We start from the raw sequence: 20,513 nt of genomic DNA, 5'->3' as shown, positions 1-20,513 counted from the left end.
CGACTTGTTTGTTATGTAACAACAAAATTGCGTCAATGAAACGATCCAATATTAAACGCCACTTCGACACCCACCATGCACCATTTACAGCAAAATATCCTGCGGGAGATAGTCGACGCAAGGCCTGCCAAGAGCTTCTGAAAAAGGTACAGGTCGGCCAACAGCCGAGCTCCGTGCTTGGACCACCCAAGGAGATGGCACCTCTGCTAGCTTCGTGGGTGCATTGGCAATTGTTAAAAATGGAAAGCCATTTACAGATCGCGAGTATGCCAAAGATCTAATGCTGGACGTGGCTAATGAACTGTTCGATGACTTTCCCAACAAAGACAAAATTATCAAAAGAATTAAAGACATGCCACTCTCTGCTCGAACAGTCCATGACCGCAAGATTTTGATGGCAAATCAGGTGGAGGAGACACAAATAAAGGACATAAATACAAGTGAGTATTTTTCACTAGCCCTCAACGAGTCAACAGATGTTGGCCATATAGCCCAGCTCAGCATCATGGCCAGGTATGCTGCTGGTGACGCATTACGGGAGGAGAATCTGGCAGTTTTGCCAATGAAGGGATGCACACGAGGGAAGGACATATTCAAATCGTTCATGGATTTTGTGAAAGAGAAGAATGTGCCCCTCAACAAACTCATCTCTGTGTGCACTGACGGTGCCCCATGCATGGTTGGGAAACATAAAGGATTTGTGACACTTTTGCGTCAACACGAGGAAAGATGCATCCTCAACTTTCATTGCATTATACACCAGGAGGCACTCTGTGCCCAATTGTGTGGCAAGCAGCTAAGTGAGGTGATGGGACTGGTGGTTAGTGTAGTTAACTTTATCGTGGCCCGAGCTCTTAATGATCGCGAATTCAAAGCACTGATGGCTGAGGTAGAAAGTCATTACCCAGGACTGATTTTGCACAGCAATGTGCGTTGGTTGGGGGAAGGGGGAAGGTGCTCAGCCGTTTTGCGTCCTGTCTGAATGAAATCAGAACTTTTCTGAAGATGAAAAATGCTGAGCGTCCTAAGCTCTCTGACACAGAGTGGCTCCTGAAATTTTACTACCTTGTGGACATCAGTGAGCATCTCAACCAGCTCAATGTGAAAATGCAAGGCATTGGCAACACAGTCTTGTCGCTTCAGCAGGCTGTGTTTGCATTTGAAAAGAAACTGGAAGTCTTTATTAAGGATATTGTCTCCTGCACTTCGATAGACTAATCAATTTCAGGGAGGCATGCTTAACGAGTGACCCCGATCAACGTTTTCATCTGCAACAACTGGCTGGCTTCACCTCCGAACTTCTGGTGACTTTCAAATCGCGCTTTGGAGAGTTTCATGAGCGTAGAAGTCTGTTCAAATTCATCACCCACCCGAGTGCGCAGTGGATGAGGCACACTTATTGTGCATCCTTGGTGTTTCCATCGGCGATTTCGAAATGGAGGTTGCCGACCTGATCTCGTCTGACATCTGGGTGGGCTGGAAGGAATCGCACGTCAGCGAGCACAGCTTGCGAACTAACACAAGTGGACTGACATGGGAAAGCTTCCATCCGAAGACGAACTGATCCTAAAAACTTGGAATGAACTGCCCATTACATATCGCACATTGCAACGTGTTAGCATTGCTGTGTTAACCATGTTCGGTTCCACTTATGCACGTGAGAAATCTTTCTCACACATGAAAAATATAAAGACGAACCTGCGCTCGCGTTTAAATGATGAAAGCCTCAATGCTTGCATGAAGCTTCACCTCACTAAATATGAGCCAGACTACAAGGCCATCAGCAAGTCTATGCAGCACCAAAAGTCACATTAATCTCTGGTAGGCCTAATGTTTAATTTCGAGTGTTGTGTTGTTAACGTTGTGTAGCTCTCTGGAAAAGTAGGCTAGATGCTTAAGGTTTATAAATAGTATAAGTTGGAATAAATAAGTTCACAATATAATAAATAGCATTAAGGTTAAAAGTTAATTGATTTAAAATGTTAATTATTTTTTTGTACTGTTTATATGTATTTCGATTAAGTTCATTAATATTCACGTTCCTTAAAAAATATCCAATCAGGGGTGAGAGGTCGTGGGGTGTGCAGGGAGGGAGAGATAGGACGGTGAGCAGAGGAGGTCGATAAAGAAGAGTGTTGTAACGTAAACCCATACAAACAGTTTATTTCAAGTATCCATCATTAATACAGCAAGTGTTCAACCAGGACTCTGTTTATCTTAGTAATGGTGGTATATTTAGATATTTTGAGTGGATAACTCAACCATTGTAAAAAGTAGTTCAGCTGCTGACCAAGTGGCTAGTGAGTGAGCACAGACTTTGCTACCACGCTAGCGACCAGCGGACGTAGTGGTAAAGCCGGTGGAAAGTCAAGATTGTCCTCGGCCCTCTCTTCAAGTCTACTCTTCTCGTCATCCACAAGGATTTTCGATCAGTCTCTCCTTCATCTGCTACTGTCCTTCGGCCGCTGTGCGTGTGGCTACATCTTAACCAGAGGTACCATCTCACTTTTATTGTTTTTTTTGTGTATTTTTGTTAGTTAAAATAATTCAGGTTAGCCACCTCTCACTACAGCTCAACTAAGCTAGAGAGGCGCTACAGTTGTTAACTTCATGTCGTTGTTACGTTGTAACGTTGTTATCTTATGTCATTCCCATTGCCATTTACATTTCAAGTTACTAGTCACATAACTTTTAAAACTAGTAGAAAATGTATTTAAAAAAATGTTGAATAAAAGTAACTGTTAGTTAAATATCCAACATTTTTCTTGTGACCGTCTTTTGTGGCTCTTCTGAGATAAAAAAAAAAAAAAAAAAGGTAAAAGTGGCTCTCCAGGCAAAAAAGGTTCCCGACCCCTGCCTTAGCCTGTGCCTCTTTTCGTCCTATATGTTTGCTGAATGTTGATTTTAAAATACTGTCTAAAATTCTGTCTCTTCGTCTAGACTATTCTCTCAACTATCATCTCACCAGACCAAACAGAGTTTATATTATTTCTCCAACCTTATTGGAGAGACAGGTAGACGGTACCATTTACAATCCCTCCATCTCTCCCACGGAAGAAGCTTTGGTATCCTTGGATGCTGAGAAAGCTTTTGATAGAGTGGAGTGGAACTATCTGTTCTACACTCTGGAAAAATTGGGTTTGGGGAGAAATATATATCCTGGATTAACCTGCTTTACTCCTCCCCACAAGCCTCAGTTAGAACAAATACCATTCAATCTGAGTACTTTCATCTCCATCGCTCTACGAGACAGGGTTGCCCTCTAAGTCCCCTTCTATTCGCAATTGCCATTGAACCCCTTGCTGTGGCACTTCGGTGTGACCCCCATATCTCTGGCATACAAAGATTATTGAATTAAAGGTTCTCTGTATGTTCATGATCTACTCCTCTTTCTTTCCAACCTCTCTGTTTCTATACTTGCCACCCTGGCCTGTGGTCAAATATCTGGCTATAAATTAAATCTTACTAAGAGCGAGATATTCCCTGTCAATACAGCTGCTCAGACATTCCCTTTACGCAAACTGCCTTTCAAAGTAGCCCATCATAGCTTAAAATATCTTGGGATTCATGTCACTCACAAATTTGAAGACCTTTTCAAGGCAAATTTTGTTCCTTGCTGCTAAAACTCAAGAGGACTTTGAACGTTGGTCTCTTCTCAACTTGTCTTTTGCAGGTTGTGTCAATTCTGTAAAGATGACTACTCTCCCACGTTTCTCATATCTGTTTAAATCTGTCCCCATTTTCCTCCCTTTTTTCCGTAAACTGGACAGCCTAATCTTTATTTATTTGAAATAAAAAGGTCCGTAGGTTGGGTAAACAATATTTACAGAGACCCAAACCACTTGGGGGGTTGGTTCTTCCCAATATTACAATCTATTACTGGGCCGCTAATATTAGAATAAAAAAATTCTGGCTCCAATATGAAACTTTAGATCCCGCGCCCACTTAGGTAACCATGGAGGCATTTTCTACTAAACCAGTTTCATTGAAGGCTGTAGTACATTCTTCTGCTTTATCCTCCACTTCTCCGTACAGTAAGAATGTGCTTGTGGGAACCTCTCTTAGAATTTGGGCTCAATTCAAACGCTGTTTTGTTTTCCAGTCTTTCTCCATCCGAGCTACAATAGCCACTAATCATACTTTCCCTCCATCTCTTGTCGACAATGCTTTTTCAGTTTGGTCCAATCAAGGCATAGTATCCTTTCAGGATTTATACATTAACAACACCTCTGCGTCCTTCCAACAGCTCTTAGAGCAATTTTCACTCTCTAAATATCACTTTTTTAGATACCTTTTTTAGATACCAAAAGTAATTTTGCTCGCACAACCTTCACAAACTTGCCCAACGAGTCACCTCTCGATAGGTTTTTAAAACCTAGTTGTTCTTTGAAAGGGTTAATTTCAGATATTTATGATCCAATTATTTATCTTCATCCAGATCTAATTCACATGTTATGGCTCTGCCCATCTCTGTGTAACTACTGGATGGATATTTTAAACTATTTCAGACAGTTGAAGAGAGGGTCTAGCCGAATACTCTCACCGCATTGTTTGGTGCCTCCTCCTTTGTACCTTCCCTTTCACAAATGTAATAGAGATGTTATTGCCTTTGTCACCTTATTAGCAAGAACATTAATTTTAACTAAATGGAAATTAACCCTAATGCGAGCGCTGATCGCGCGCGAACGAATTTTTGTGGCCTTTATTTGAGTGCAAAATAGTTTTTTGAGCTTTATGTAAAAAACATTTTACAAGCCGTTTTTCAATTGGTAAAATCTTGTCTAGAGAAGGTGATGTCTTTTTGTCTCTTAATTTTTCAGCCCTATGTACCTTGCGTTTCTTAGCCTGGTTTAGCCAAGGAGCTCTCCACCTTTATTACTCATTTAAAAATTATTTGATAAATCGAATATAAAAGCATCATAGAATGTAAAATAACAGCTAGCTGGCGTCAGTTACTTGTAAAATGCATAGATAATGTTTAACAGTAACATCTCAATTTAGCTTGCACCTAAGTTAAAACATATTTGAGTGTGCTAACATTAGCAATAACGTCAGCTAGTTTGAGGTTTATGCATAGGCTAACCATTAAATTAGCAGCACATTTCCCGTATTTAACAATGATTAAACATGGGCTTACCTGAAAGTGATGCACGGGCATCATCTCGCAGTCTCTTTCTTTCTTTTTTTCTTCCCCTGACTCCTGTTATCTTTTTAAGCCCATTTTAGAAAAGTTGACCTAGCCTACTGTCAAAGTTCGTCAGGCCACTGAGATAGGGAAGGGCACCCACAGCGAGCTTGGGAAGTTGAGTGTGTATTTGTTTTGTTTTTTGGGGGGGGGGCACCATCGTAACTTTTTTGAGCATTTAAATAGGCTATATCTCTTGTTCTGCCTGATTTGTAATATATGTTCCTAATATTTCTATATTAAAATAATATCGGCATTATAAGTATTATAACTATGATGATTTTTCAGTTGGCTAATTTTTGGTGCTCCCTCAGGAGTTGGTGCCCTACGCACAGCGTGTCGTGCGCGTTATGGGAGCGGCGGCACTGGCTACTAGACTACACAAACACTGTTTTTGACGTGATTTAACATAATATTTTGATCGAACGAGTTGCAATAAAGTACTCACATTAAGGAAATTTAGGACTGCGTTTATAACGTGATATAACATTTTAGTTGACATTGTCCAGGGCCCCTTAGATGTCATGTGCCCCTGGGCAAGTGCCCAGTTGCCCTAATGTCCTTTATTTTCTTCAATTAGAACAAATTCGACTTTCTACAAGGAGTTCTCAAAAAGGTTGTAAGTTATGGGTCCCATTTCTTCTATATTTTGAGAATATTACTTTCTCACATATCCCTGACTAGACTGGCTTAAACCTGGCAATATGTCCTATGTTGTACTCTGTTAAGGTGACTACCTATTGTACTGTTTTGCTGAATTTGGATGCTGTATATGTGTCTGTATTTTTGTATTTAATCCTCATTACTGACTGTCGGGGGTTGTTGTGTTTTGGTTTGATTTGTTGTTTATTTTATTTTGTGTGTACGCAAAAAAAGGAAACTTGTTTTTATACATACAAAGTTCAGACAGTCACACCTGAAAGCTTCTTTACCTGAGAGATGGAGAGAGTCCTTCAGCTTGTCACTCTCATCGAAGTTACACGACGACCTGTCGTCCTCTGAGTATGAGCGGTTGGCGTCCCCCTGTTTTCCCCCAGAAAGGGAGGGATGGAGGAGAAAAAAAGTCAGAAAATTAGCTATTAGGACAAGGAAACAGCCAAAGGCATTTTTAAATAGGAAATGTCAATCTCTCTTGCCCTCATTGTGGAAGTATCTAAGGGGAAGGCTGGCTAGCTGGCCTCCCAGACTAGCTAGCCTAGTTTCCTTCTGTACTCACTCTCGCTGGACAAAGATTGCCTCCAAACTAAAAGCCCAAGATACATTGTACCAGAGCCATTTAAAAAGAGAGTTGTGACACGCTTTGGTCTCGCCGACACGTGATCACGTGGTTCAAGTAGTTAGCTGTAGTTCCAAAAAACCCACTGCTGTCAACCTGTTTCAATGGTTTTCGATGGGACAGACAGCAGCACCATCCTGATTTACTGACATTTTCGATATATTAACACATAATATCAATTGATTACTGGTGTGTTGTATCATGTATATGTCTGATACTTTATTAACATTTATGTATTACATTAACTTATAACACTAGGCAGCAATATTGTGAAGCAGAGCTAGAAATGGCTATGCTAGCTACTGTACTGTAGCCTAATGAGGACTATTGTTCTACTGAACATTTAACTTTCAACTGTTGACGTAAATGCAGGGCTTGACATTAACTTTATGAGGCACTTGTCCTTTGGACAAGTACATTTACTTTTCACTTGTCCATGCACAAAAGTCACTTGTCCGAGACCTTTAAATAGCATGACCGGCAAAAACAGCCTGGCTAACGGAGGTCGCAAATGACGAATGAAACAGGCTCGGTTAAAGAAATCCGAGGCTATCTTCAGCAGGCTCTACAAAAGCAGTCCTGTCTGACGTTTTCGGTGTAGAATGGAGTGAAATACAACATTGTGAACACACTGCCAGTGAGCGACCCGAGTCTGACTCTGAGGCTAACGTCAAAACAGTGTAGTGGGGGACCAAGACATAGCTAAGACTATCCGGGCGACACATTCTCACTCAAATTTTAAGACTTCCGTGACCCAAATCAAAATTCTGATGCGACAGATCAATGGGGAATCGCTTAAAGGCTGTCCTCCTCAACCTTTTTGGTGCAGAATTCACCGAGATGAAATGATCAACTTCACCGAAACACAGAGGAAAAAAGCTAGCTACTTTAAAATCAGTTAAATAGACGTAATGAGTGGCAAATAAGGTTAAGTAACATTTTATTTTGTTTGAGGTTTAACTTGTCCAGTGGGGCAAGTACATTTCTCTTCCACTTGCCCAACAAAAAATCCACTTGTCCCGGACAAGCGGACAAGCCTTAATGTCAAGATCTGAAATGGGACTTGTTAAACACGTTTTTTTATTCATCAGCCCACTTACAATTTACCACCTTAACAACATTTATATTTGTAGTACTTGATGCAAATTGAATCTAATCTAGATAGCAATCACACCAGCAACTGCTCAATTAAAAGGGGTCATTGATTGCAAAACCAATTTTACCTTGTCATAGTTGAATAAGGACAGTTTGGTGGGTAAAATGGACATACACTGAACCTCAAAGTCCATTGACACCTCTTTCCTATCTAAATCTCACAACTTGAAACTGCAGCTGTAAAACAATCGGTTTTGAAAAATCTGTATTTGTGAAGTCACAAATATAGCATCACCTTTGTCACGCCCCAACATTTACATACAGACCAGCCCTCTGGTGTTCTGGCCCAGGATCTCAGACAGTAGTTTAGCTGTGCGCTGCCCTGTGTACTTCCACGCGAACAACAAAGGAGAACGTTAGAACGTTTTTTTAAGTATATTGAAAATGGACCATCGTAAATGCAGTGTTCCAGACTGTACTGGGAATGCTGACACTTTTCATAATCTTCCCAAGGAACCAGACACTCGACGGGCATGGCTGATGTTTTTCTATGAGAAGATCCCTGTGAAGTTCGACACTCATTTATTCATTTGCTCGAACCATTTCACCAAAGAATGAAAACCTTGGACAATTTTAAAGAAGGATTTGCTAAGCCGCTGTTGCTGAAAAGAGGTGCTGTTCCAACTGTATGCTCATCACAAACGCAAGCTGTAAGTATGATTTTGTCGCTAACAGTTAGCCTATTAGCAATGCTAACGTCTCCTGTATCTAGCATAGGTAGAATGCTAAATATGTTTCAAAACACATCAACATACCTTACTTAGCAAATGACTCTAGCTAGACTAACTGTAGTTGGCATTAGAAGGGAAGCTTCCGAAAAAATAGCCAGAAAACGAATGGAAGTCTAGCCTATTGCTAACGCCTGTCTAGATCTATTTGAAAGAACGGGAAAAAGGCAGATGCTAGATACAGGATAGGTTAGCATTGCTAATAATTGTTACCGACAACATCATACTACAGCTTGTGGTTGTGATGAACATATGGTCGGAACGCACCTCTTTTCAGCAACAGCTTCATAGGAAATCCTGCTTTACATTGTCCCAGGTTTTCAAAACCTCGGTGATATGGTTCGAGCAAATGTGTAATTGAGGGTCGAACTGCACAGGGATCTTCTACGCTACGGTATAGACAAACATCAGCCATGCCCGTCGAGTCTAGCCTGGTCCTAACCAGACTCTCGTACATTTCATTTGTACAGAGAGTCTGGGCTCGCTCCATTGACAAGCGTTTACTTCCTTGAAGGCGGGTACTATGTTGAAGTTTATTGGAAGTCTATTGGATCTGCCCAGAGCCACTCTGATCTGCCATAACCAATCGCTAGCGTTCGCCTTAGCCAACTCCTTCACGACTAACGGAGCTAGCTGGAAAATCAAACGAACCCCGTAGGGATCAAAGATTGTTCTTGCTCCGGCTTTAACTTGTGGATATTCGTCAGCATTGCCACAACGGACCGAATGGCTTTGCTCGCATCTTTCTCCACCGCCATTACGGAACTACAACACAAACTAGCGCACAACATCAATGTCATCGTTCTCAGCCACTCCCTCTGTTCGCTGATTGGACAGGTAGAAAGTTAACCGGAGACATCTGACTTACGTGCCTCATGCCCAGACGCAGTACAGAAGCTAAATCTAAATTGAGCGGAAGTACATAGGAGGGCAGAACCAGGCTATGATTTACCACCACTGGCACGTCATCGGGCCTGTGGTCATCGTTGCCCCGAGGGGTGTGGCCCCGGCTGTGGCAGGCATCCCTTATTTTTCTGTATTGAAGGCAACCCTAGATAGGGGACCCCTTAATCTGCAATTCATTGTTGCTAGCTCTAATCAGATGTACTAACTAGGCTAATAAGAGAAGACTAACTTTGTATGCCAATGAACACCAATAACTAGAACTAATTTGACAGACTATAAACCAACTGACTTCTGGTTATGATACACATGCTCTCTAGCTAGCTACTGTAAAAGTGTTGCTTACGTTAGATACTAGACCTACAGTCTACCTCTAACTGCATTTAGAATCTAACAAGCTATATCTTACGATTTTTAACTGAAGCTGGCTATATAAAATACTAATAATAACAATTGATAAGAGGTCCACTTGAAATTATTAAAAAAATGCAGTTATTTGATCAATTTACCAGCTAACTTGCTTCGGAAACACTGAAAATTAATGGAGTTGAACGTCGAAAATACAATTTTTGGAACTATAGGTCGCATGTTACGCTTTACTTCCGCATTCTTCGATAACAATGGAGTATCGCAACTCTCTTTTTATATGGCTCTGCATTGGACATCACAATAATGAGATCTACTGTATGGCATTTTACACAACAATGCTTAATTAACCTTAACCCTCGTGCTGCCTTCGGGTCACATGACCCAAAGGTTCATAACGAACCATTGTTGTGTTTACCCAATTTTACCCAATACAAAAACAAATAAAAATAATTTTCTTTTAACCATTCCAATGTGGGGGGTCTGAGACAGCCCGACAGTTAAAAGAAAATGCTTCACTTTGTTTTTGTATGAGGTAAATTTGTCGCAATACGACGGTGGGTCACAATGACTGATGGGTCAGAATGACCCGAAGATAACACAAGGGTTAAAATACATCTTAAACACATTTTTAGCACCAAACTCAACTAACTAAGCCTCACAGGACCCTTGCTTGCTCCACAACACCATATAAAGAAAAACATACAATACCGTATTTTTCGGAAATAAAGCCGTGGTTTATACCCCGATTTTACATTTTTCTTGTGGTGGTGAGGCTTATATTTTAATGCGTCTTATAGCAGGTTTGTATAACAAAACAACAGTAGAAACAATTTTTTCGTGAATGCTATTTAACCCGTTAAGGAGTAGCGTCGCACATATGTGATCGTTCTCACAGTGTAACGTCGTATATTCGTCGAACTGAATATTTTCCGATGGACAAAAACTATGCCACAAACGCTTTAGTATGGCCAGAGAATGTTTAATATGGGAGAACTGCGACTCTCATGAAACTTCCGGGTTCTGAACTGGTTGCAGTTCCACTCTAGTTCCATATGAGGGCGCTAACGGGCGAGTGCAGAATGAATGGAGGTCTATTGAGCTATACCCCTCAAAATCCACTTCTCAGGATATAATTTATCTAGTCATTTGAATTTTGAATTCGAAAGGGGAGACAAAAAAAATCATAGATATACATCGTACGACCAGAGATACTGCTTTACGGCAAGCTCTGGTCACTTCCTTTTATCTCAAATACACAATACACATGCTAGAAAGAGTTTTGGCTTGCTAATGTTGTTGTTAATGTTGTTAATGCTCTGACATTCTGGTTCCGCTTCGGATGCCATCAAGCGGGATCTGGTTGTAGTCAGTCCTTCCCTAACCAATCAGCATTCATTAGCAGAATGCTAGCGTGTTATGGGCAACAACGACTCACCCTGTAAGAAATCGAAAGGATATAAGTACTCGTTCATTCAACTTTCGACTTTTTTATAATCCATGAAGAACATGCAAAAACTAAAATCAAATCTGAGATTTCTCAACGACAATCAGGCGAAAGAGACAAATGTAGCCGTTTAGCTCCATAGACTCCCATTCATTTTGCACTCGCTCGCGATCACCCCCAGTGGAACTCTGGTGGAACTGCAACCAAATTCGGTACGATGGGGCTTAATACGGAGTCAACAGGCTCTCTGTAGATGGGCTCTGGTATGGCTTCAAAATGTACTAATGAGAAGGCTAACAAGTAACACTAGCATGGTAGTAGCATTGCTACGAGTATTATGCTAGCTAAAAATAACTTACGCTTGTGGGACCTTCGGAAATATTTAGATCTCGCGTCTAAAGATAAATATTAGTTAATTACCGGGCAATAGAAAACATACATTATGCACTTACTTACTTTCGTTTTCTAAGTGTGTTACACAAGGGCATGTTGTAAGATCGCCTATACTCGTGCATTGCTTAGTATCATTGTTCCCGTATCAAGTGCGGCATATATTCAAGTGCCGTTTATACTCAGATTTACAAACACAAAGTTCCCATTCTGGTGGGGTGCGGTTTATAGAAAATTCAGATTATTTTCCGGAAAATATGACACATACAGACGTTCAGTTTCCAAGAGAAATTGATTAAAACACAGAACATCAGCCAGAAAAACAATGTGGCTGATTGAAGCCTGACCTCAGCCTGGAAGCCCTCCACCAAGATGGCCACCAGCAGGTTAAACAGGACGTAGTTCCCAAAGGTCATGAGGGCTACAAAGTATAGGGCAGCGCAGGGAGAGGTGGAGGCCATGCCGTTATACAGCACCATGTTCCAGTCCTCTTGAGTTAGGATCTACACACACACACACAAACACAGGTTAAACCAGCAAAGTATACCCTTTATGTGTATGTGCAAATATGCCAACAGTATGTGTATGTGTGTGTGTACTACTATGTGTCATGTCACACTAAGCTCTCGTTACCTGAAACACAGTGACGATGGCCCACAGTAGGGAGTCAAAGTTCTTCCTGTCAGGAACAGTGTCTCCAGCGTCCGTCTTCAGACTGAACTTACAGCCGAAGATGTGCATCCCCAAGATACTGCAACACATACACACACACACGGAACACACTCATGTAGTATGAGAAGGATCTGGCTGCTATGCCATTTATTTTGTCACCACACCACCAGCATTATGCTCCAGCATACCACAGCATGTGAAAGACTGGACATAGAGCACTGAGAAGGTCTGGACTATTGTAACCATGCAACACATCAGCAAGTACAAAATACTGTACAGTACATTAATTAACAATGCAACATTTACTTCATTGTCTCTCCATGCTCATCGCCTATCGCCACCCCACCCCGTTCCTCCCTCGCTCTCTACTTCATTCCCTATTTCTCTCTTTCCCTCCCTATTCTTGGACACCATATGTGCACATCCATAATAGGCCAGAGTATCTAATGGTGGATAGCCCTTTCATTTCCAGTAAAATCCATCACTGGCCTGTTTGGAGGATGACAGGTATAAATCTTCTGTTTAGTGAGTGCATTAGCACCGGGTTGTACATGCCTGCTATGCGCTAAAAGCTATAGTGGGAAGATGGATTTGGGAGTAGCTTGCAAACGTTAGCTCACACTAGCGTTAGCCTGCTCTATCTGTCTCAATGCATTTAAGTGGGATTGCTACACTGCGGGGTGAAAGGCAAGCTAACACACACACAGACGCACACAAAGATCACACAAACACACAAGAAAACACATACACAAGGAGGTAGATCACACAAACCTGAGCTGGAAGACAAACAGGCATACACACTCCCTCTCACTCTCTCTCTAACTCTCTCTCTCACACTCACACTCACACAGGGCACAGAGGTATGCTCTATGTTGTGTCTCTGCTCTCTATCAATCTCACTTTGCTGGTTATGAGTCTGTCCTCATGCAGAGTACCGTTGCTCCAGAGAGCTCAATCTCTCTGACTCACACACACACTTTTCACATACCTGAAGATGAAGATGAAGAGCATGAGAAGCATGCAGAAGGTGGCCACATTGTCCATGGTCTTCATCAGCACCACCAGCTGTCTCCTCAGCGCAGGCATGAACCTCACCAGCTTGATGACCCTCAGCAGACGAAAGGTCCTCAACACAGACAGACCCCCATCCGACTGGCCGATTATCTCACACACACTGGAAGAGTAGAGAGGTATGTGTAGATGTGTGTGGAGAGAGATGGAGGACAAGCATTGGTAGAAGAAGAGCATGTTGAAAAGAAAAATTAAGAAAAGAAAGGTTAAAGTTGAAGATGAAGTAGAATCAGAGGTGTCAGAGAAGATACTTCTAAGATGGTTGAATCCTAACCCCCCGCACCTGATGAAGACAATGATGCCGTCGAAGATGTTGTAAGGGTTCCTCAGGTAGGCGAAGAACCCGGAGGCCGTCAGCTTGAGCACCATCTCCAGGGTGAACATACTGGTGAACACTATGTTGCTTATCTCCAGTACGTTGGTTAGCTCCTCTGGCTGGGACAGGAAGAGAGGGGGAGGAGAGAAGGAGAGGGGAGGAGAGGGGGATGGGGATGAGAAGAGGAGGGGTGGAGGAGAGGCGAGGGGGAGGAGAGGAGAGGGGGGGGGGTTGTAATAGAGAGCGGGATATAGGGAAAGTGGTGGACCAGGAGAAAGAATAAGGAAGTTCGGTATCAGCAGAGAGTGAGAGTGAGACAGAAGTCACAGCATTTCTATCATGATGGAGAATTGCAATATTGAGTGCAGCATCAAAAGAACAGTGGTATCTGGAAATCTGGAAAACAAAGCAGACCAGATCTTCCTCCTGTCTGTAGAAACCACAACCTAGATTGTCATAGAGATGGAGGGAGAAGTGGAAGGAGGTATCATTGGGAAAGACTGTGTTCCCACACTCAAATAGTTAAATCCTATTCTAAAGACGTGTGTGCGTGACTGTGTGTGTGTGACTGTGTGTGAGAAAGAGAACCATCATGGATCAGATGGTATCTGTTCTACTCTGGGTGAATCACTGCATCAGAACAGCAGAGATAGCTCAGACTAGACAGGGCAAGGCAACCATGACCCTGTCCCCCCTCTCCTGTAATCCTATTTTTCTCACTGCCCTCACTCCTTCCCTCTCTCACTCTCTCTCTTTGTCTCATTATCAGGCCAGTCCATCTCTCCCAGATCAATATCACTCCATCGATCAGTGTGAAGAGAAAAACAGGAGGAGAGAAAAACAGGAAGCGATGAAAAGCTACTATTCCTCCACTGGAATGACCAATGGAATGAGAGGCTGAAGGGATGGAAGGAAAACGAAAGGAGACACGAAAAAAGAAAGAGAAGGAGGATGGATGAGAAGGATGCAGGGGAAAGGGGCAGATGGCAGATGATGAGGGGTTGAACTAAGGCAAGGATTGAGGGGAATAGACTAATGAGACAAGTTGTGGCCATAGAGAGGAGGGGAGGAGGAGGAGGGTCAGATAAGGATTGGAAATAACAGATGTAGAGACCAGGAGAGCAAGGACACACACAAAGTTTGCTATACAAAAGATCAAAAGTATTGACAGTCGTTGCTGATAACAACACAGTTAGATTGAGAAAACCAACCCCCATTCTTTCATCCTATATTATCTCTCTCTCGCTCTCACACTTTCCTCTATATCTCTTCTGCCCCTATTTTGCTCTCAATTCCCTTTCATCTCTCTTCCAATCCACCCTCCCATCCACAGACACGTCTCTCAGCTCCCCATATCCCCCCTACTCTCTATTTGCTGCCCTCTTCATTGTTCTTGCATTGCTTCAATCAGGTCCTGTTATCTGAATATGAATGAGTGAGCTACAACTCATGGCTCTGAATTTCATTTCAGCCGCAGCCCATAGCCCCCACCTTGCCCTTAAAATACAAAGAACAGACATACACAAGTGATGAGACATGCACTCGCATACATAATTTGTGCTCACACATACAATAAATGCAAATAGCTGGACCCTATCCCAGCACTGCTGCTGACAGTGAGCTATTACATGAGTGATAAGCACAAGGCAGGACATCAGTAGGTAACATCAGAGGGACTGTGTGTGTGTCTGTCATGTTTGTGTGTGTTTGTGTCTGTTTGTTTATTCCAAAGAAAAGTAACCTAGAGTACATTGAAGGGCAAATGTGTGTGTGCTGCATGTACCGTATTTTACGGAAAATAAGCCGCGGCTTGTACTCCGATTTTACAGTTTTCTTGTGCGGCTTATATTTCGAAGCGGCTTATAGTCTGGTTTTAGAACAAAAAAGTGGCTTCTCGCAAGATCTCTACTGACTGTGCAGCTAATTTTATGCTCAACACTTGAACGGGGGCTTATTACTTGAAAGAGGAATTATTTACTGTTTTCTCAGTTACACTATCAGGGCTTGGAAATACAGTGACTTGCTAAAGTAGGCAAATGGCTAGTAGAACATAACATTTCATAATAATTTCAGTTAATCAAACAGCTGCAAACCCAGTGAAATGTTATAGGCTAGGCTAGCTAGCAAAATAACGCTAGCATCGCTAACAGCATTACTAATTCAACTTTGGTAGTCTAACCGAGCTCTTTGTAAGTTCGTTTTAGATATAATTGTATAAGATAGTGTGGACAATAAGACACGGACGCGGTCTCTTTTCATAACTTGTATTTTACCACTGCTCTTCTTGACATCGCCATTCGAACAGCCCTCACTGATTTCACGTAATGCTTTCAGCATCAAGCCTACGGCAACTCCAGAGGGACAAAACACCCTTGTCCGTTGTCACATAGAAAGGTTTGCTACAGTAGGCTATCCTCTGGATTTGCAAGCTAGCTAAACTTATAATATATCTAAATAATTTTGTAGACATAACAATGGACCCATCCATCATCTGCCGCTTTTCCGGGGGTCAGGTCGCGGGGGCAGCAACCTAAGCAGGGAGGCCCAGACTTCCCTCTCCCCGGCCACTTCCACCAGCTCTTCCTGGGGGACCCCGAGGCGTTCCCAGGCCAGTCCCTCCAGCGTGTCCTGGGTCTTCCCCGGGGCCTCTTCCCAGTGGGACGTGCCCAGAACACCTCACCAGGGAGGCGTCCAGGAGGCATCCTTATCAGATGCCCAAGCCACCTCAACTGGCCCCTCTCGACGCAGAGGAGCAGCGCTTCTACTCTGAGCCCCTCCCGGATGACCGAGCTTCTCACCCTATCTCTAAGGGAGAGCCCGGATTCACGATCTCGTTCTTTCGGTCACTACCCACAGTTCGTGACCATAGGTGAGGGTAGGAACGTAGATCGACTGGTAAATAGAGAGCTTCGCCTTTCGACTCAGCTCCTTTTTCACCACGACGGACCGATGCAGAGCCCGCATCACTGCGGACGCCGCACCGATCCGCCTGTCGATCTCGCGCTCCATCCTTCCCTCACTCGTGAACAAGACCCCGAGATACTTGAACTCCTCCGCTTGGGACAAGATCTCCTCCCCGACCCGGAGATTGCACTCCACCCTTTTCCGGTCGATAACCATGGCCTCACATTTGGAGGTGCTGATTCCCATCCCAGCTGCTTCGTATTCGGTTGCGAACCGCTCCAGTGAGAGCTGAAGGTCACGGCCCGATGAAGCCAACAGGACCACATCATCTGAAAAAAGCAGCAACCCGATCCTGAGGTCACCAAACCAGACCCCCTCAATGCCCTGGCTGTGCCTAGAAATTCTGTCCATATAAGTTATGAACAGAATCGGTGACAAAAGGCAGCCCTGGCGGAGTCCAACCCTCACCGGGAACAAGTTCGACTTACTACCGGCAATGCGGACCAAACTCTCAAACTCAGCCCCGATCAGTGAATCCGGTACCCCGTACTCCCGGAGCATCCCCCACATGAGCCCCCGAGGGACACGGTCGAATGCCTTTTCCAAATCCACAAAACATGTGTAGGCTGGTTGGGCGAACTCCCATGCACCCTCCAGGACCCTGCCGAGGGTGTAGAGCTGGTCCACAGTTCCACGGCCAGGACGAAAACCACATTGCTCCTCCTGAATCCGAGGTTCAACAATCCGACGGACCCTCCTCTCCAGGACCCCTGAATGGACTTTGCCAGGGAGGCTGAGGAGTGTGATCCCCCTAAAGTTGGAGGACACCCTCTGGGTGTTGCTCTGGATGTTGTAGGGCTGTCTTGGTTGACACGACTTTGCAACATCGCGTGGACATCGGGGACAGTGCCTCTGGACTGGCAGACCAGGGTGGTGGTTCACACCCTCTGCCCTACAGCATCCAGAGCCTTAAGGAACTCTGGGTGGACCTCATCCACCCCAGGGGCCCTGCCACCACGGAGCTTTTTAACCACCTTGGCGACCTCAGCCCCAGAGATAGAAGGGCCCCCCCCGATGTCCCCAGACTCTGCCTCCACGTCGGAAAGCGTGTTGATGGAATTAAGGAGGTCTTCAAAGTATTCCTTCCACCGATCCAGGACGTCCCCCGTCGAGGTCAGCAGCGCACCATCCCCACCATATACAGCATTGACAGTGCACTGCTTTCCCCTCCTGAGTCGCCGGATGGTGGTCCAGAACCTTTTCGAAACCGTTCGGAAGTCATTCTCCATGGCCTCGCCGAACTCCTCCCATGCCCAGGTTTTTGCCTCCGCGACCGCCAAAGCCGCCTTCCGCTTGGCCTGCCGGTACACATCCGCTACCTCCGGCGTCCACCACCGGGTCCGAGGGTTGCCGCCGCGACATGCACCGACCGCCTTGCGGCCGCAGCTCCGGTCAGCCGCCTCAACAATGGAGGCCCGGAACATGGCCCATTCGGACTCAATGTCCCCGGCCCCCCCCCCCCCCCCCCCCGAGACATGATCGAAGCTCTCCCGGAGGTGGGAGTTGAAGCTCCTTCTGACAGGGGATTCTGCCAGCCGTTCCCAGCAGACCCTCACATTACGTTTGGGCCTGCCAGGCCTGACCGGCGTCTTCCCTCACCATCGTAGCCAACTCACCACCAGGTGGTGATCAGTTGACAGCTCCGCCCCTCTCCTCACCCGAGTGTCCAAGACATTCGGCCTCATATCCGACGACACGACTACAAAGTCCATCATCGAACTGAGACCTCGGGTGTCCTGGTGCCAAGTGCACATATGGACACCCTTATGCTTGAACATGTTCAAGCATAAGATGTTCGTTATGGACAAGGTCAAGGTGTTCGTTATGGACAAGCCGTGTCTAGCACAGAAGTCCAACAACAAAACACCGCTCGGGTTCAGATCGGGGGGGCCGTTCCTCCCAATCACGCCCCTCCAGGTCTCACTGTCATTGCCCACATGAGCATTGAAGTCCCCCAGGAGGACAAGGGCATCTCCGGGAGGAGCGCTTTCCAGTACCCCTCCCAGAGACTCCAAAAAGGGTGGGTACTCTGCGCTGCCGTTTGGTGCATAAGCACAAACAACAGTGAGGACCCATCCCCCCACCCGAAGGCGGAGGGAGGCTACCCTCTCATCCACCGGGGTGAACCCCAATGTACAGGCGCCGAACCGAGGGGAAACAAGTATTCCCACCCCAGCTCGACGCCTCTCACCGAGGGCAACTCCAGAGTGAAAGAGAGTCCAGTCCCTCTCAAGGAGACTGGTTCCGGAGCCGATGCTGTGCGTTGAGGTAAGGCCGACTATATCTAGCCGGAACCTCTCTACCTCGCGCACCAGCTCAGGCTCTGGCCCTGCCAGCGAGGTGACGTTCCACGTCCCTAGAGCTAGCTTCTGCAGCCGAGGATCGGACCGCCGAGGCCCCCGCCTTCGGCCGCCGCCCGTCTCACACTGCACCCGACCCCCATGACCCCTCCTGCAGATGGTGAGCCCACTGGAAGGGGGTTCCACGTTGTCTCTTCGGGCTGTGCCTGGCCGGGCCCCATGGGAAAAGGCCCGGCCACCAGGCGCGCGCCATCGAGCCCCACCCCCGGGCCTGGCTCCAGGGGGGGGGCCCCGGTGACCCGCTTCCGGGCAGGGGCAACTGGGAACCCTTGTTCTTTTTCTTCATGGTAGGTTTTTGAGCCACGCTTTGTCTGGTCCTTCGCCTGGAACCTGTTTGCCTTGGGTGACCCTAACAGGGGCATAAAGTCCCCGACAACCTAGCTTCCAGGATCATTAGGACACGCAAACCCCTCCACCGCGGTAAGGTGGTGACTCAGGGAGGGGCATAACAATGGATTCTGCCACTAAATGAGTGACTTTGATTTATTTCTGGACATACTATCCACAACCGAAGTGTGTTACACAATGCTGTAAGATCGCCTATACTCGTGCATTGCTCTTGGTACCCATAATGCCCTGCGGCAAGCTGAAAAGCTACTAAATTAAGGGCATTAGCTTAGTTAAATAAGCATTGTTTGTTCTATTGTTGTGTTCGTTCTGTTTTAATATGTGTAATGCTATGGTCTATAGTTTAGATAATTTGAGTGTTCACCCTGATTGGGAATGTTGTCTAGTTAGATCACTATCCAAGCTGTCCGCAGCCATAGCATGAACATGCAGATGATCATTTGTCAGCATTGGGCCACGCAACGGTAACATTGTTTGCTTATAAAGTGCGGCTTGTACTCCAGTGCGGCTTATACTCTGATTTACAAACATAAAGTGCTCATTCTGGGGGGGGGTGCGGCTTGTACACGATGCGGCTTATTTACCGTAAAATACGGTACATTGGACATACTTTGTATGAGCACTGTCTCCATGGGAGAGATGTGGTACTGCAAGCTCTTATCTCATCCTACAGGGAGGTAAAGAACTTCGTACTATAGATATAGAACAAGAGGATGTGAGGTAACAGTCTAAATTCTACCACAGAACACACACACAGCAGCTCTGCTCTAGCCCTAAGAGACTATTGGTAATGCTTTCGGAGTGTGTGTGCATATGCACTTGTACATTGGGAATATGGAGCTTAAATTGCTGTGTAACTGGAGTCTGACTCTCTCTTTCCTCTTGGTGTTCCTCCTCCTCTGCTCTCCTGTCCTCTACTGCTCTCCTCCTCCTGTCCTCTCCTCTTCTGTCTCATCCTCCATCTCTCTGTTATTTTCTTGGGAGATCATAAGCAACTCCTCTATATACAGGCAAGGAGTGAGTGGTAGGATGAGAGGGGGGGGGGGCTGAGGCGGGTGGGGTGACAGGAGGGTAGGGGAGAGGGGTGGGTAGATGGATGGGAGACGTGAGACAGGAAAGGAGATTGGTTGGTCTTGAAAGAGGTGAAAGAGATGGAGTGAGAGAAGTGGGATAGAAGAAGAAGTTTGAGACAATATGCAGAGTTGCGAGAGAGAGAGGAGAGAGGGGGAGAGAGAGAGGAGGGAGAGAGAGTGAGTGAGTGAGGGAGAGAGAGAGAGGATGAGAGAAGGAAAGATGTGGGACCATTCTTATGCAACAGCATGGGCGTGTGAA

At 45.2% G+C, this 20,513-nt stretch overlaps 1 protein-coding gene across 1 annotated transcript in view; it reads right to left on the bottom strand.

Annotated features, from left to right (window-relative positions):
• Positions 1–20,513, bottom strand: part of cacna1ia (calcium voltage-gated channel subunit alpha1 Ia) — a gene marked incomplete at its 5' end in the record, with an annotated part of 202,896 nt that overhangs the window by 124,412 nt on the left and 57,971 nt on the right. Inside the window, 5 exons of the mRNA XM_062452705.1 lie at positions 6,118–6,208; positions 11,798–11,953; positions 12,084–12,201; positions 13,111–13,296; positions 13,477–13,628. Of these exons, the coding sequence (XP_062308689.1) occupies positions 6,118–6,208; positions 11,798–11,953; positions 12,084–12,201; positions 13,111–13,296; positions 13,477–13,628 (703 nt within the window). The remainder of the gene's footprint in view (positions 1–6,117; positions 6,209–11,797; positions 11,954–12,083; positions 12,202–13,110; positions 13,297–13,476; positions 13,629–20,513) is intronic.

The sequence above is a fragment of the Osmerus eperlanus genome, chromosome 2 (assembly GCF_963692335.1).
Source record: "Osmerus eperlanus chromosome 2, fOsmEpe2.1, whole genome shotgun sequence".
NCBI lineage: Eukaryota > Metazoa > Chordata > Actinopteri > Osmeriformes > Osmeridae > Osmerus > Osmerus eperlanus.
The sequence above is the reverse complement of the archived record's forward strand: the minus strand, read 5'-3'. Positions and strand labels throughout refer to the sequence as shown.